Source organism: Tachypleus tridentatus, chromosome 7 (genome assembly GCF_004210375.1).
Source record: "Tachypleus tridentatus isolate NWPU-2018 chromosome 7, ASM421037v1, whole genome shotgun sequence".
Lineage (NCBI taxonomy): Eukaryota > Metazoa > Arthropoda > Merostomata > Xiphosura > Limulidae > Tachypleus > Tachypleus tridentatus.
In genome coordinates this window covers 63,902,108-63,919,725 of record NC_134831.1, presented here as the reverse complement: position 1 = coordinate 63,919,725, position 17,618 = coordinate 63,902,108, and the positions used below count along the sequence as shown (strand labels likewise).

At 32.8% G+C, this 17,618-nt stretch overlaps 1 protein-coding gene across 1 annotated transcript in view; it reads left to right on the top strand.

Moving 5' to 3' along the window:
- Window positions 1–2,891: 2,891 nt before the first annotated feature.
- The window catches only part of LOC143255833 (zinc finger protein 488-like), a 44,441-nt gene continuing 29,714 nt past the window's right edge, over window positions 2,892–17,618 (top strand). The window contains exon 1 of the mRNA XM_076512136.1: window positions 2,892–3,059. Coding sequence (XP_076368251.1) covers window positions 3,057–3,059 — 3 coding nt within the window. The 5' untranslated portion in view covers window positions 2,892–3,056. The remainder of the gene's footprint in view (window positions 3,060–17,618) is intronic.

The following is a 17,618-nucleotide window of genomic DNA, read 5'->3' as shown; positions in this document are numbered from 1 at the left end:
AATTCTGCAGGCTACAGAGATTGAAAGTTTCACCCTAAGACTGTAGGCTGCTCTATTCATCAACACACAATACATATGTTCTTTGACACCAACATGGGAGGTTGTCCTAATTAGATTTGCAAAACTAAACAGACTTTCATGTTTGCTTACAAATACTGTTTCCTGGAAATTTCTGACTCTGAACAACTTCACGCGGTGTAGTTTCCGCAGTCGTTAGGCCCAAGCGTACGGCGTGTGACGACAGGTCCCTCGGGTCGTTAATGATATCAAGCTCTCACACGTTGGCAGGACAGAATTTACTTTATTCGTAGTTAAGATCTACTTCTCATTGTCCTACTCGCATCAGGCGAGGCCCAACAAGCTCGGTATTCCGATTAAGAAGAACAGATGGTCGGAACACGTGGTTAGACTCGTGCTGCGAGCAACCGAACCATGCACAGAAGCCCGACTTAACTTCATATGTTTTGATAGAGAGGAAGGAGCCCCACATGGAGTTTTAGAGATTACACTTACACATAAATATAAGATCCCTGTGCATAATCCCTGTCTCTAAAGTAGATTGCTTTTACCAGTAGTATATTCGGTATTACTTACACTGATTTTTTTTAAAGATATTTGTTATTTCGCCTCATCCGGGTATTGCACAGACTTATAAGACTTACCGGTCAATCTAATACTGATTAATTCATTTACGCTATAAATCTATTTCAAAGATTTTATAGCATTTACATCTTATAACGTGTATTTCTAATGTATAATAATGAAAACTAAAATTGTGGTTGATTTTCGCTTCCTTGTTTGTTCGTTTTATAGCCAAGCCACTTTAAGCTACCTGGTATGTCTACAGCAAGGAATCGAACCCCGCAATTTAGCGTTGTAATTCTGTAGAATTACTGTCGTCTAACCCAGAAATATTTTGCCTCCTAATGCCTTAAAGTGTCTTCTCAGAATCGAAACAATAACTATCGGCGAGAAAAAAATGCGAGGCCCAATATATCATTTGGTAATGAAGCTATGAGATACACTAGGGTAACACTAAATATATACGTTTTCAAATATTCTAACCTCAAGTTAGACGAGCATTAGCAGTTTTGTTCAATAATGAATGAGAAACAAGGTTTAGCACGTGTGCTTTAAAACACAGTTGGGTACGACTTTTTTCAGGACGAATTACACAAGTTTTTTGATATTTGAATGTATGTGCAATTAACAGAGGTACTGTTAATTGTAAAGAAACAATGATAAATAATAATAAGAAGACATTATAACAATAAATGATACGAAGTTTAAAATCTCTGATTACTTATTGATAACTGCTTTAAACGAACCCAAAGTGTAGTTTTTCAAACTCTTCTTATCATATATTAGATACCAACGTTAAGAAATTGTACAGTGTAATTATTTCATGGGTACTTTCTAGCTCTTTCCATTTTCTGATCATCTATTGCTTATTAACACTTTAAGATACTTTACAACTTATAATTTTCTATTGTGCAATTCTTTAATCACTTTAGTTTCTGATTACATCGTTTGCTACACGATAACACGCAAACATATTTTAAAATGTATTTGCATTACAGTGTTGTGCGTTTTTCTAACCCTACTCGTGACTAACAATCTATTCAATATGACTTTAAGATATACTAAGACGTATATATTGCTTAGTTTGAGACGTAAATATATTAGTTAGTTTATATTTGCTAACACGCTAGCTAAGATACAGTGTGTGCGCAGTTGTGTGTTTTCAACTCTTTTTAACATATAAATATCTGCTTTATGTCACTTAACATGCCGTTATGCATTTCTTGTATTTATCTTTTATATAGGTAGTTTTCATTATTTATTGTTTCTTTGGATACTTAGCCATTGGTGCCAGTTTAACACGTGTGGTGAATCCAAATATTTAGTTCTGAATTTGATGTTTGCATTTAAAGTAAATCTACTAGAGTTATCTGTCATTGTCTCTAATTTTGAACCACTGATCGGATTCAAAACAGCAAGTCAGCAGCAACTTAAGGGCTTGACTATCACTCTTATAACGCTTCCATTGCAATTTGTGGTAGGACACGTATGCGAACCTGATTCTGTTCGCTAGCGACGAAAACGAGAACTCTACCACAGGAATAACCAGCACCATGTTTAGTTCTTGAATCACATTTTGGCTAAAATAAAGTGACATTTGAAAGAAACGTTATGATATCATTATGATAGCATTAATATCAAGTAGAATCATAAAAACGTTCATCTAGATTTTCTGCCATTCTCTGCATAAAAAAGTAAAACTTTAATCTGAATTTCTTTAATAAAATTCAACAATTCACGTTAAGACTACAATAGTACTGTCTGATTATTGACCTTATTGCTTTCTTATTTTCCAATAACTGTTTTCTACTCTCAGATTGACCATTATTTTAGTTTAACTGCTATTATTATGCTTATTTAGAAATGTCCCGTTGTTGTTACATATTTTGTTGTTTTTAATTTTTCGAAAAATAACCGAAAAAAGCTTTATGTACAACAATTAAATTTAATTAAACTACCAAAAGAAATAAGACATTTGACGATATGAAAATTAGTTCTGTCTAGATAAAAGTATTCGTACCTTATACTGAAAGCGTAAACTTATCGTGTATGTCCATAAGACATAATAATTAGAACATCATTTTATAGCTACAAAACAGAATTACATCGAATGAAAACTGTCAGACAGTTTTAACCAATCATGGTTCCTATGCTCTATCGTCTAACAAGTGTATTCGTTTGTAACTTAGCATAGTTGCTGTGAGGGCGTAGCGTTCAGGCGCGTGTCCTGAAAAACCTGACCTGCGCTTCCATTTACGTGATGTACAATGTCAGACACAGGCCAGAACGCTCCTATGCTGTGTACGTGAGCACGTGGTTTCTGTAAGCGTAACCAGCAACTCAGGGCTAACTCTGCAAGGAAGAAATTAAGTGTGGCAGTCAGAAAACGTCCCGCACGCTCGCCCCAAGGGTGACATCTTATTAACACGTGCTAAAGACACAACATTCGTTTGTATTTCAAGATATTATAGCTAATGGTAAGGATACATACATTTCTTTTGTTATTGTATGTTTTTAATTTCATTGATTCGAAGCTGTTTTATTTCAGGTTTTAGTCCTTTATTGTTTATAAGTTTAAATGCTTCAAGCAAACCCTTAAACGTCATTTAAAAATGAATGGAGTGTTATATTTTCCGGTTACTAAAAGTTATCGTAACTGGCGCAGATAGCCTAGTTGCTTTGCGCCATAAAACGCAAACCAACCAATTTCTATCTGCGCGAAATTCAAACCAAACCTTCCTAGTTTAATCGAACCCTAACAACATATTACCGACATTCGAAAGGCTTAATACTACATTGAAACAGCATCGGTAGACAGAAACGTTGTGGGTTAATGAAATAGTTGACGCAGTGAGTGAATCGGTAGAATGTTACTAACATTTTATGAGTCAAACAGTTAAGAAACTGTAACGGGTGAGTAAACCAGTATCATACTGATAAATATAAGTAGCTTTCTTTTGGCACAACGGTAAATTTGAGTCGTAACAACATTAACATTCATGGTTCGATTTACGCGGTGAGCACAGTACAGATAACCCATTCTCTCTGTTTAACTCGAACAAACACACTCCAGTAAATAAAATATATAATATAATACTGAAATAGTGTCGCTGTAAACTGAAAATATTTTCAGTAATTAAAGATACAGTAGAACATTAAAGTAAGATATTAGCTCCTAATTACTGAATAAGTACACGTTAAGGATAAACATTACTCAAATGAAAATAATATAAAAAATTAAATAAACTGTGGCACAAACCAAAACATGATTATATAAAGAGATGGAATATATACATATGTATTTGTTTTTAAGATAAAAACCAATAACACAATTTCTGGATTTTATCTTTGAAAGTCAGTAACCTTACTGGTGTTCTACCAGAATATATACGAATATATATAAATATTATTATCAGACAATGAGAAAATGTTACTAGATACATAGTTTATGATACAAATAGGAATGGATATAATAGGTTATAACGTGATTCAATAATGTTATCTAGACTAGTATAATAAAATATTGAAATAATATTACATAGTTAAAAAAAAGGATTGTAACATTGTTAAATACTATTAATAGATATAAAAGTTATTATAAAACGCTTAAATAGTATCACTAGACTGTCAAATGCATTGTTGGTGTGAACGTGCTTTAACGTCACTATGAGAAAAGCCAATACATTAGATAGATGAAGTGAAGGAAAAGTACCATTGGCCAACAATAACACCAACAATGTTTGATACTTTTCACTATAACATAGGTTCAACTTATCTTTCTTTGGTTAACTTGAGTTCAGGGTTAATGATGAAGAGTGGAATTCCCAGAAACTAGTATGACTCAAAAACACACATTGATCAAAATTGCACACTGAACTAGACTTCCCTTGAACTTAAACTTCGAGTTCAAACAATTATCGGAATACTGAGTTTATTTAACACTAGACTTCGAGTTCAAACAATTATCGGAATACTGAGTTTATTTAACACTAGACTGTGTTAAATACTGCTATAGGACTATTACCACTAAACTGAAATAACGTAATAAAATAGTATCTTTATTTAAACAACTTGTGAATGTGGTTTAACTTTCCTTGTACGATAGTTGATGTTTTGCGAAGTAACTATTAAAAAGTATCTTTGTGTTAGAATCAGTTAGATGTTCGGATATTATGTCTATTTTACAGCAACAATCAGTAAAACCATTAACAATAAATAGTCTACAATATAAGATACTGACATTAAAATATGGTAACACAATGCTGAAGTAATATCTCTAGTTGCTTTGGTGATGTATTGATATAGCATAAAATAAAATTACTTTAGTAAGGTAAAAATATAGCTTAAGATATAAAGATACTTTGACAAAGTACTAATATCGCAAGAGGCAAATTTACGTTGGTGAGATGCAGATAGGGCACAAGATAAAATTGCTTTAGTAACGCACAAATATAGCTTAAGGATAACTACTTTAACATTGTAATAATATGACATGAGACAAATTTACATTAGCAAGGTACTGAGAGATAGCACAAGATAAAGCTACTTTGACAAGGTACTGATATATAGCATACAATAAAATTACTTTAGTGAGGTACGAATATAACTTAAAATATACAGATAATTTGACAAAGTACTAATACAAGATAATATAAACCCGCCTTAGCAAGGCATTGATATAACACAAGATAGTTACTTTGACAAGGTACTAATATTGCATAAGATGAATTTACATTGGTAAGGTACTGATATAGCATTAGATGGTTACTTTGACAGGGTGCTTATGTGTAGCATAAAATAAAGTTACTTAGAAAAGATAATAACATTCCATGAGATCAATTTATAAATTTACTTTATTAAAATGCTCATGTTGCATAAGTTGCAATGAATTTAGCAAGATACTGATATAGTATGAGATAAAGTTACTTTGACAAGGTATTTATATAGCATGAGGTACATTTATAAATTTGTTTTGATAAGCTGATGAGAAAACAAAAGAAACGGTTACTCTGGGATGGCAGTGATTTTGCAGGAAATACATTTACCTTTATAGGGTACTGATGTAAAGTGTGATAAACTGACCTTAGCAAGAAACCAATAAAGCATAGAGATACTCTGGCAAAGTTTTTGATATAGTATTTTTAGATAAAGTTGGTTTAGTAAGGTACTAATATAGCATATAATAAAGTTACTTTGGCAAGGTACTGATACAGTATGTGATAAAGCTGTTTTGGAATGGTAGTAATATAGTGTATGATAAAATTACTCGAGTAAGGTGCTGGTACAGTATAACTAAATAAAGATTTAGTTTAGTAAGGAACAAATATAGTATATGATAAAGCTAATTTGGTAAGGTACTAATATAGTATGTGACAGAGCTATGTTGGTATGGTAGTAATATAGTATGTGATAAAATTACTCGAAAAGGTACTGGTACAATGTAACTAGATAAAGTTACTTTGGTAAAGTAACGGTAAACATAATTGTTGTGGCTCAAAAAATCAAAAGTAGAGAAACATAAAACTTACCGTGTCACCTTACTCTTGCATGACCGTTGGATCTGACTTTACCAAGTAATTAATAAACCACTATATTGTATTACGTATTTCTATACAAGATATCTTAGGCATTTATACCGATCAAAGCATTATCACTATTAATGGGTAACGTAATATCTAGCCTTAATGGCCAACTTCATCATTCCTCTTACCGCACAAAATACAGACTTGAAGTTAATTTTCAGTTGCTTTGATAAAATTTTACTTTCAAAAATAATACGATTTTAGGAAGAAATAAGGATATATGTCTGAAGACTGTCTAATAATAATGTTTTTTAAATATGTGAAAGTATTAATATCCAGTTCAAAAAGAGAAAAACTTGTACATATTAATGTATAGTTTAGCTTAGTGTTTAGGCTAAAGTAATAGCTATAAATACTAAACTTTTCTAAAGCTAGTCTAATATATAGAGAAAATATTAGCTTGCGAAGCATTTGATGTTTTAGAAGTTATTGTAACTTTATTTTCTAAATGTTAACAATTATTCTAATGATTATGTGATATTACACTTGTAAAAAGAACACAGTATCAGAGGACATCTGTGTCAAAACTAGTATTTTTGTACTTTTTTTAATAGAACATAATTCGCGGATTAATTCTAACCATTTCGAAACTTTAAGGTTTTTAACGTTACAAGGTCAGTTACAAAAACAACTTTTAAAGTGTTCATAAAATACGATTAACAGCTACCGAGACATTTCTTTCTAAAATGTTTAAAGTTCTGCATAAAATATCTAAACATTTATAGAAAAATATAATTTTCTACTTTTGTATGTTCTCATAACAGTAGCTTCCGATGATGTATTTTAATAACTATCAAAACCAATCCGAAGATTAAAATGTTATCTTGAAAGTTTCCAATGCATGAATTCTTTCCAGGTTTATAAAGTCATTCAAGTATCTTGCAAGACTTGTTTTCATGTGTAATATAAAATTATAATACTAAGAAAATTCAAAAATATTTTCCAAATCATTCTTGAAGCTCTACCGACAGCACTGAAGCTCATTTTAAGATTTCATTAACTTATCCTAACAATAGCTACATTGGTTACTAAACTATACTTGAAGTATCTTAACAATATTTACGTTGTTTTCTAAAGCATTCACGAAGTTATCCTAACAATATTCACTTTGGTCTCTAAGGCGTTCATGAATTTCTATCAACAAGATATACGTTGGTTTCTAAGTTCTTGTTGAACTTATTCTCACAGTATTTACGTATATGTGTTTTCTAAAGCGTTCACGAAGTTATCCAAACAATATTTAATTTGTTTCTATTACAGAAAGTTACTTTTGGTAATTCGTAGAAAACTACTATATGAAATGTGAAATTAAATGAAATCGTTTAGTTGCAGAATTGTATAGAGTTAAAAACTGATTTCTTATTTGTAAATTTTGCTATAGTTATCCAGACCTTTTGATCCAGTTTACGCAATTAAAAATACATTTTGTAAACCGTTTTATTCACAGACACACAGACTTAAAAGTATTCATGCTGATTGGTTGATTGTTTCGGATAATCGCGCAAAATTACAAAAAGATTATCTATGATAGTCGTGCTGGTATGTGATATGATGGACTAGATGAAAACCAACTAGCTAGCAGCAGCCACCGCTAATTCTTCAATCACTTTAATCAAATACCTCAAATAGCGGAGCGAGATTTTACGGCAGAGGGACACTGACCATGCACCCTCGGATTCGTAGCCCTGTAAGTTAAGCACCAGATCACATCTGACTAGTTTGTTATATAAGCCCAGTATTTTTATGTTTCTTAAAGTAAGTAAATAAATTAAGTCACCAAGAAAAACATTCAAACTGAGAAACGCCTGTGTGTGAGTGAAATAAATGTTAAAATGCCATTATCTTATACTTTAATTTTAGCCTATACAACAGCCATATATAGGTAATAATAAATAGCTTATAAACAGTGTAAAATTATTTCAAACCATTGACAAAGATAAACTGGTTAAATAACTTTTGAGAAAGGTTTGTGTCATGATGTTTTTAGAGCAAAGCCACATGGAGCAATTTGCTGTGTCCATCGCAGGGAATAGAACAAGTGCTATGTGGTAAAACATTATAAACTCTCAACCTGCTTGTAAAGTTTCTTGCGATAATTTAAGTAGCTTTGGCTTATGTAAAGAAACAAAATTTATTTTTATTAGTTTTGTTATCCATAGGGTTAAAGGAGTAAAATTATTTGTAAAAACTATTTTGATTATTTAAATATACGTATTTTAAGCCATTTGGATATTTTGAGACTTACTGGCCTGCTGAAAGAGGGTTTGTAATATGTTCATGTCATCACAGTGAATGTATCTTAAGAATTTTAGTCCTAGATGTTCATCAAAGGTCAGTTTAATGAGAACATCAACTCTGCCGTATCTCTTTTTATGTTGTTACACAAACAGTAATAAATCATTTCCATGATTTTAGACTAATATCACGTAGTCTCTTACGATATCTATTATTTATCTCATTAGAGTGTAATATAGGACCACATATCGTTAGAGCGTTGCACAGAACCATGTATTACTACTGTGTTACATAGGGTCAAGTAATGTTTGCCTGGATAGTTTTTGTGTAGACAGTGACAATAGGCGTGTCTGAATTTGGAGGCGTGACAGGGAGCGAAATTCTCCAAACTTGAAACATTCCGTATGCCAGAGCAATAATGGGGGTACTCATGTACTAAACAACATCCTAAGGAATGATGTATAGAAATTCCATGGCCCTTGTATTCAATTTATGAACGACTTCACCCAACTAAACCGAATTCATGTGGTGCTCAATGAATAGGATGAACCAGAAATTATATTCTTTGCCAGACTTCATTCCTATTGAACATACATCATGATATCGCCAACAATCACACACCTGTCCCTCAAAATGTCAAGGATCTTATGCGATTGTTGCGCAAATTTTAATACGCCTTGCCCCAAAAAATACAATCTGGTAAACAGTATCCCATGATCATGCCAGAATTTCATCGGTAAAGGTACAACCTATATTTATTATATTACTCTTTGTTTCTTTATATCCTTCTTTTGTTACTGAGTTTCAAGCAGAACAGAACATTACGAAAACACTGATTCGTACGTTGTAAGCTTTTACGCTATACACACTAGTGTATACTTACTATACAATACTAGTAAGTTGAAAAAGAAATACAACAACTTCTCATCGAAACTTAACAGTGTGCGTGTATATGCTTCTCTCAATGTGTGAAGCGAAACACTTGTACTAGTGTTCATTTCCTTAAAGCATGGCATGGCTAGGTGGTTAAGGTGCTCGACTCGTAATCCGAGGATTGCGGGTTCGAATCCCCATCACACCAAACATATTCGGCCTTTCAGCAGTGGGAGCGTTATTATGTGACGGTCAATCCCACTATTCGTTGGTAAAAGAGTAGATCAAGAGTTGGCGGTGGGTGGTAATGAGTCTTACACTGCTAAATTGGGGGCAGCTAGCGCAGATAGTTCTCATATAGCTTTGCGCTATACGAAATTCACAAACAAACATTTCCTTGACATAGATGTTAGTTTCTCCACAATATCGTTTTCTGTAAAGAAGTTTTTACAATCCTGGTGTAGTAATTTAAGATATTTGATAAAGAAGGTCCCACATAAACAGTACAAGAATGAGAAATATTAGTTTGATTCAATGACATCGCTGATCATTATTAAGAAATCCTTGTATGGTATAAGGTATTAATTGTGTTAAAAAATTTAGACATCTCTCTCCAAAAGACGAATAACTATATGATTACTTGTCGCGATCTTTAAGTAACTCTCCTAAAGTTTGGTATTCATATATTTTTAAACATTTGAGTTATACTCCTCAGGCCCAAAAATTACGATCTAAGATAATCACACCTATGTGTGACTTAATGGAACTAAACATAAAAAAATCTTGTTTTCAATGTAGTGTTCTCTACAAAGTGGAACAGGCTTTAAGAAATTACTTTTATGTGGCTATCAATAACTAACACAAACGCTGTAATTTTTAAGCGACATTTCTCGACCACTAGGGTAGCCAAGTCATAGTGAACTATTTGTATCAATTTGTTTAAATTATAAATAGTTACATTATAACATTATTGCCGTTAAATGTAATTTCCAACTTGGAGTACTGGTCTCCAAGTCGCTTAATTTAAATTATAGACCTCAATAGGTGTTTGTGTGTGTTTCTTATAGCAAAGCAACGTTGGGCTGTCTACTGCGCCCACCGAGGGGAATCGAACCCTTGCTTTTAACGTTGTAAATTCGTGGACTTACCGCTGTACCAGCGTGGAAACTTCAGTATTCCTAAATATATCTAAAAGAGTTTAAGTAAAAGTCGCCTGGTGTCATTGATTGTAAATATAATTAATGATGGTATATCCTAAAGCATAAGTCGTTCAATGTAAGTTATATTCGTCAAGTTTTGCGAACCATTACTTGTTCATGTAAAGGCTTCCCTACCTACTACATTTAAATTATGGTATTTAAGTATCCTAACGTATTATTCAGAACATTAGTCATAGTCACCAAATGCTTTAAAGTATTCCCACTACATTTAAGTTCCGTGACTTAAATGTTATAAAATATTAAACATTAAGCATAAATAATGATCGCCAAACGTCTTAAGGTTATTCGCCGTTACAAATACGTTAAGCTCTTCAAACGTTCTCCTATATAGTTTTAGTTTGGTTAAATATTCCGTAGTATTAGCCGTGAAACCTGATTCCTCGATCATCAAACGTTCTATAGTATTAGTTGACACATTTAACGTGTGGTATTAATATATCTAAAAGAGGATTCTGTTACGTATAAATCACGTTCGTCAAATATTTCCAAACACTAGTTGTTGGCTATGAAAGTCAGATTTTCTGAAGTCGTTTTATATATGTCACTTTCTAAAATATCAGTCGCTGCATTAATCTCCACCCCTCCCAGTGGTTCAGCGAAAAGTCTTAGGACTTACAACGCTAAAAATCGGATTTGGGTACACGCAATGAACAGAGCATAAAAAGCACATCGTGTATTTTTTTGCGATTAACAACACAGAAATAAACAAACAAACGAAAGCTGCATTTAAAATATTTCCGTCATATGTTTTAAAGTAAGTAAGGGTATGTACTTCAAGGTCGTTTGATATTCTAATCTCATTTTATTTAGATTGTTACCAATATACTAAACGGTGATCAGTATGTTTTATATAGACATAATGTAGAAATTTTCTAACTTATAATTCGCCAGATTTACGTGTGGCAGTCACGTTTTCTGAATTAGCGCCATCTATACTAACAGTCACTGTCGTCGAAAGGTCTGAAGTATATGCGATTGCGTTCAAATGTTGATTGTCGTTTCTCACGTAACTACGATTAGTTGCATACAAACTTTAATCACCGCATAATCTTAGATATTAATCACGGTTAGATTAATATTACCTGTTTAGTGTGTAAGGATAATAATAGCACTACACGGTCTATCCTTTAATTAGGTGTTATTTATGCGGATTTTTATTTTTGTTTTAGGGGCTGATATAAATTAATATTGTTCTCCGCAACCTTTGGCAGAAAGAACTAGTATCTTTGATTATATATTTGCAATAATTTTACAGTCTATTTTCTCTTGTGGATCAGAAACTGTTCATGCATGAACATGTATTCATTTTTTTTTTTTTTTCAATAACGTGTAACGTACTGATATAACCGCGGTCATAAACATTTTATATGTATGTGCATATATATATAGTTTACATAATCAAGAGTATGTATATCAGACAAGATATTAACACACTAGTATTCGATGCTTATTTAGAATGCACGTACACACACAAAGCCACTCGTAGAATTATTTCTTCATTTCTTGTTAAGTACAAAAACACAATACGAATCTGTGCTGTGCCTATCACACGTATCAAAACCCAAATTTTAACCTTATAAGCCTGCCTTCCAGCTTACTGCTGAGCCACTCGTACGTATCTGGATACTATAGAACAGAAGCTATAGTTAAACCTGATTATAAGTAATTTTAATTATAACTTACACAATTTTGTACACATTTATTTGTCTTTTTTATCATTGCAATACATGGAAAAAATCAACAATCTACCATGTTTCTAACCCTAATGTAGTTTTTGTCATTTCTCCAATTTACTGTTTCATACCTAAGGACCTGTCTATCGAAATACTATTTGTTATCTAAGAGCCTAACAGTACAATAACTGTTTGATATTTAAAAGTATATCTAACAATACATTTACCGTTTGATATTTAAAAGCTTATCTAACAATACATCTACTGTTTGATATTCAAGAGCCTATTTAACAATACACTTACTGTTTGCTTTGTAAGAGCCTGTCTTACAACACAATGTTAGGCATCTGAGAGGATGGTTGATCAATACGCTGTTTGGTATCTGAAAATTTTCTTAATTAATACACTCCTTGGTATCCAATACACAGTTTTGTTCTTTATGAAACACAGAAATTCTTAAAGGTAAAATCTTTTACTTGCTTATCCTGCTAATTCATTATATTTTATATAATAGGTTTTATATATTTAAAACATATTAGTTTTATGTACAACTACACATTTTAAAAATATTTTTCTGTTAAGGCATTTTCTTCGATTGTAATTTTGTGGTGATATGCATTAAAGATATCTGTAAACAGGCACAGCGACTTTATTTACATTTCTGCTCAATAATAAGCCGGGTTTCTTAAGAAAACAGACTAATTTTACAGTTTTTCATATGTCATAAAATACAGATCATAATATTTCACACAACTCTTTAAGCCTCCTACACTTACATAGTTTTCACACAATAACCATCTGTTAGAGCCAACAAGAAAACCGTATTTAAAATTAGCGGGCTCTAAGTATTCAAGTATAATATCTAACTATTAACCCTTTTCGTCTTCCTCTTGTACTGGAAAATAGGATTCCATAGGTTGTGGCTGTTTAAATATTTGGAACAAAGCTTCGAGTTTAATTCCAGTAACTGGATTAGTATCCGATTGACAAGCTGAACAGGTTTAATTTATCCTGAAGTTGTTTTTGTCACTCGTAAAGACCCTTTCATGATGTGGTAATCAGGCAGTTTGAATTGTTAAGAAAGACGCTTAGTAAAGGATTAACGGCTTATCTTAGATGGTAAAACTCTCGCTTGGCACGGCATGAATTTCGTTTTCTACCTTGAGAAAAGCAAAGAGTGTAATTACTGCAAAAAATTTTGACGGCCAACGTTGGATCTTAGAAGAAATATGCGTTCATTTCTGGACCAAGATGTCTGTGTTCATCCAATTTTGACGTTTGTCGGGATCGAACTCGGTAAATAAACTAAAAGATTAACTACTCCAGTAGGTTCAGGTTTCAAAAACTTATCCTTCTTAACTATAATAACAAAAGTCAATCGAATAATAGTTTTTTTTTAATATTCTAGAAACTTGCGCTTTTAAATTATCGAATTTTAACGTTTGACGAAACGAATTTTTCACCAAAAATAAAATGCACATTAAATCCAGGTAAAAGGTAAAATATAATATGCTTAATTCATATTAAATGTTTATATTCCTTTTTAGTCGTAAATCTACAGGTTTTATGTACCTGGTAATTTTAAATGTACCTTTCTGTTTAGGTATTTTCTTCTATTGTAATTTTCCAGCGATCTACTCCAGAGATATCTGTAAAAGGCGTAACCTCTTCATATAGATTCATAAATCAATAATAGATTGCTTTCTGAGCTAGTACCTTCCCAATGTGAGTAAGAATGACTTTAAAACCAAAGAAAGAGTTGTAGGTCTGTGAATGTAGTTATTGTCAAAAATTCATATTGTTTGAATATTGTTTCCGTTGTTTAATTATATCTCAGAGTTGCAGTACGAGAGTACAGCAACAGGTGAGTAGACATGTTCTGCTTCGGTATATAGGAAAACATATTAAAGATATTCACCTAAAATAATGGTTTTGTCTTAGTCAACGAAAAGATTTAAATTAGTTTCTCTTAAAACGTTGATACAATATACCTATTGGATATATGGTATCTCAAAACTCATGGGTTTATAGTATCTTTTATTCTGAAAAAGCTAATTAGTAAATTAGTATATCTACCCAGGTGAAAATGTTCACGACTTTTTATATTTGTTTTGCTCAGTGATTGGTTTCCTTCAAAAGTTAAGTTTCAATTACGTTCCTTTTTTATATATATATTAGCAGACTCGTGATTCTACAATTCTCGAGGGTTAAGCCTTTCATGTTAATTCATTGAATACCAGACAATAAAAAAATATATATAATCTTCTCAACAAAATCAGAAGAGGAAACTACAGGCTTTTTTTTTTCTTTCTCATCTTAAGATCTGGAGTGATTTCCATGGGGTTTTCGAACTTAAGGGCGGTGTGACAGGGAGAGAAACTTCAGTAGATCGAATGGTTTTCGGAACATCTGCGGTCGAGACGGGACACCTCGCGGAACCTCGCGGGAGGCTGTCTTCGCCATTGTCGTGCTCAAAGCTCATTTTCCGCTGCTTGCACATCAGCAAATACCCACTCTTATCGTCTGTCGTAGAACACTCTTAACGCTTCTCGAATGTACACGTGTGCAGTGAAAGGAATAGATATTGTTACTGGTCGTGACTTCCATCAGAGCAGATAATGAGATCACAGAACAAAGAAAAAAAAGATACTCGTTGAGGTAAAAAATCTCAAAAGAAATTGATAATTTTCACAATTCACACAACACGAACGTAGTAATACGTATCGATGTTAGTGAGGGTTAGGAGAACACAGGGTAAGTTATGGTTAGGAGAACATAAGTAAGTTAGGGTTAAGAGAACATAGGGTAAGTTAGGGTTAGGAGAACACAGGGGCAAGAAATTTGTCTTCAAATTCCAAAAGAACAAACATGCGTATTTCAGTCAATCGGTGGGTCAGCGGAACATTTCACGGACTTAGAAAGTCAAAATCCGGCGTTCGGCTATCTGCGGTGAAGAAAGCGCAGATGTGTAGTTTTGTGCTACGAAAACAACAATAATTTCTTGCTTTGTTTTAATTGGTTTTGTAAGATGTATTTAAAACAACAATGACTTCTTGCTTGTTTTAACTGCCTTTGTAAGATTATTTTTTAACAATTCTCACATACATATTAAATATATTTATGAGCAAAAATGTATGACACAAACGGTTACACTTTTTGTTTTGTTTGTTTTTGAATTTCGCACAAAGCTACTCGAGGGCTATCTGTGCTAGCCGTCCCTAATTTAGCAGTGTAAGACTAGGTGGAAGGCAGCTACTCATCACCACCCACCGCCAACTCTTAGGCTACTCTTTTACCAACGAATAGTGGATTGACCGTCACATTATAACGCCCCCACGGCTGAAAGGGGCAAGCATGTTTGGTGTGACGGAGATGCGAACCCGCGACCCTCAGAGTACGAGTCGCACGCCTTAACACGCTTGGCCAAACCGGGCCTACACTTTTTGTACTTCACGCTTTTTTTAAACTAAGCATGTATGGCTTTGTAGTATCACACCACTCAGTCACTTTCTAATTGTTTCTTGTTACAACAGTAAAAAATATAGGTTAATTGTTCAGTACGCAAGATGTTGGAAATCTGTGGTATGTATGCATTAGATAGGATTATAAAAAATCGATGTATATGAAATAAAAGATTTATTTTACAACGTTTTGTGTAACTGTCTACGTCAGGTATGTGTAAACGGTCTATCAAAACATTTACCATAAATATTTATTTATTGGATTTTTTATTATCGGAAGAACAGAACAGGTCAGTATGCTGATATAGTTGAAATCACTTATATTAGATTTTGTTATTGTTACTTTGAGGACTTTCTGTCGAATAATAAATACCATAGAAACTTCGTTAAAGGGCTAGGCTATAAAATGTTATTAGTAAATAGAGTCAGAGTAATTATGTATCAGGTAAAATCGAGTTAGGGAATAATTACACAATAATCTATGTGTGCTGTATCGTCCGCGAGCATCGAACCCGATTTTAACGTTATTGGGTCTTAAGCTCATTGCTGAATCACCGGGAAACAAAAGGAATTCATGTGAGAGATCTGCGTTATAGTTTGAAAAGGAAGTTTTATTTTTAATGTTGAAAATTTTGCGGATGCTCGGGTTTAATATTCAGCTAGTAACGTTTCATCATCGTGTATTTGTGCTTCAAGCTATGTCGTCAGAGTGAAAGTATGAGTTAACTGGAATCGATCAATTGTATGTGTTATCTGAGAAGAAGTGGATATTAAAGTAACAGTTGTGCTTACTCGAAATTTTTATATGTGAACTTGTTTCACTGTATTTTTGTTTTAATAAATCAGTTACATTTTTTCGCCTTTTTCCAACACCCAAAAAAATCGCTCCATCAAGTAACAATTTGAGTTTTATTCTTGCATTTTGAATAAGTATCCTGAATAGTTTTAATCGTGCTTCAGGTCCATAAAAACACAACATTCTATGTTTATTAGTTGATGAATCCTCCGATAAATACCCAGCACCTACAACTAAATCCCCCTGTTTGTTTGTTTTGAATTTCGTGCAAAAATACACTAGGACTGTCTGTGCTTGTCGTCTTTAATTTAATAATAGACGATTATAGGACAACTCGTCATCCCCACCCATCGTCAACTCTTGGGCTACTCTTTTACCAATGAATAGAGGGATCGACCTTTACATTATAACGTCCCCGCACCTAAGAGAGCGGGCATGTTTGTTGTGACGGAAGTTCAAACCCGCGACCACCAGATTGCGAGTCGAGCATCTTAACTACCTGTTCATGCCAGGTTAATTTATTATTTTGTTGTTATTAAAGTAACTTTCACAAGTGTTTTGGATTAAAAGTTACCTTTTTTATTGGTTTCTCTAAAAAAAATTATTGATTTTCTTTTGTGTACACTGCAATACTCAGAAGTTAGTTACGATATCACTGCAATACTTAGAAGTTAGTTAAGATATCACTGCAATACTTAGAAGTTAGTTACGATATCACTGCAATACTTAGAAGTTAGTTACGATATCTTATTCTTTAATGTGATTCTCAACGGAATGAATACTTTGGAAAACGATTGAAACGTTGATTTAAATGAAGTTTATTCAAACTGAACTTTACTCGTTACGTAGATTATAAGTTACTCGAAACATTTCACATTAGGGTTTATCTTTTAGACTTTAACAAATATCGGGTTAGTGTAATAATTCTTTGATCAAAAACTGCCAATAGGAAAGAAAAAAATGGATCTCAAAATATGTAACGTACTTTAGGATTCGAAACAGTTTTAATTAAATGTTTTACCAATGAACACAGTTTTCACTTTTTAAATATAAAAACTTCACATGAACTTGAAACTAGGGTATTAAATGGTTTCTTGACTAATCGAATATTTTAATCCGCTCTGATCTCTGATGCAATATATTCTCCAGGAAATAAACTCAAGAGTCGAATTCAGGAATTATTTTAAACAGAAGCT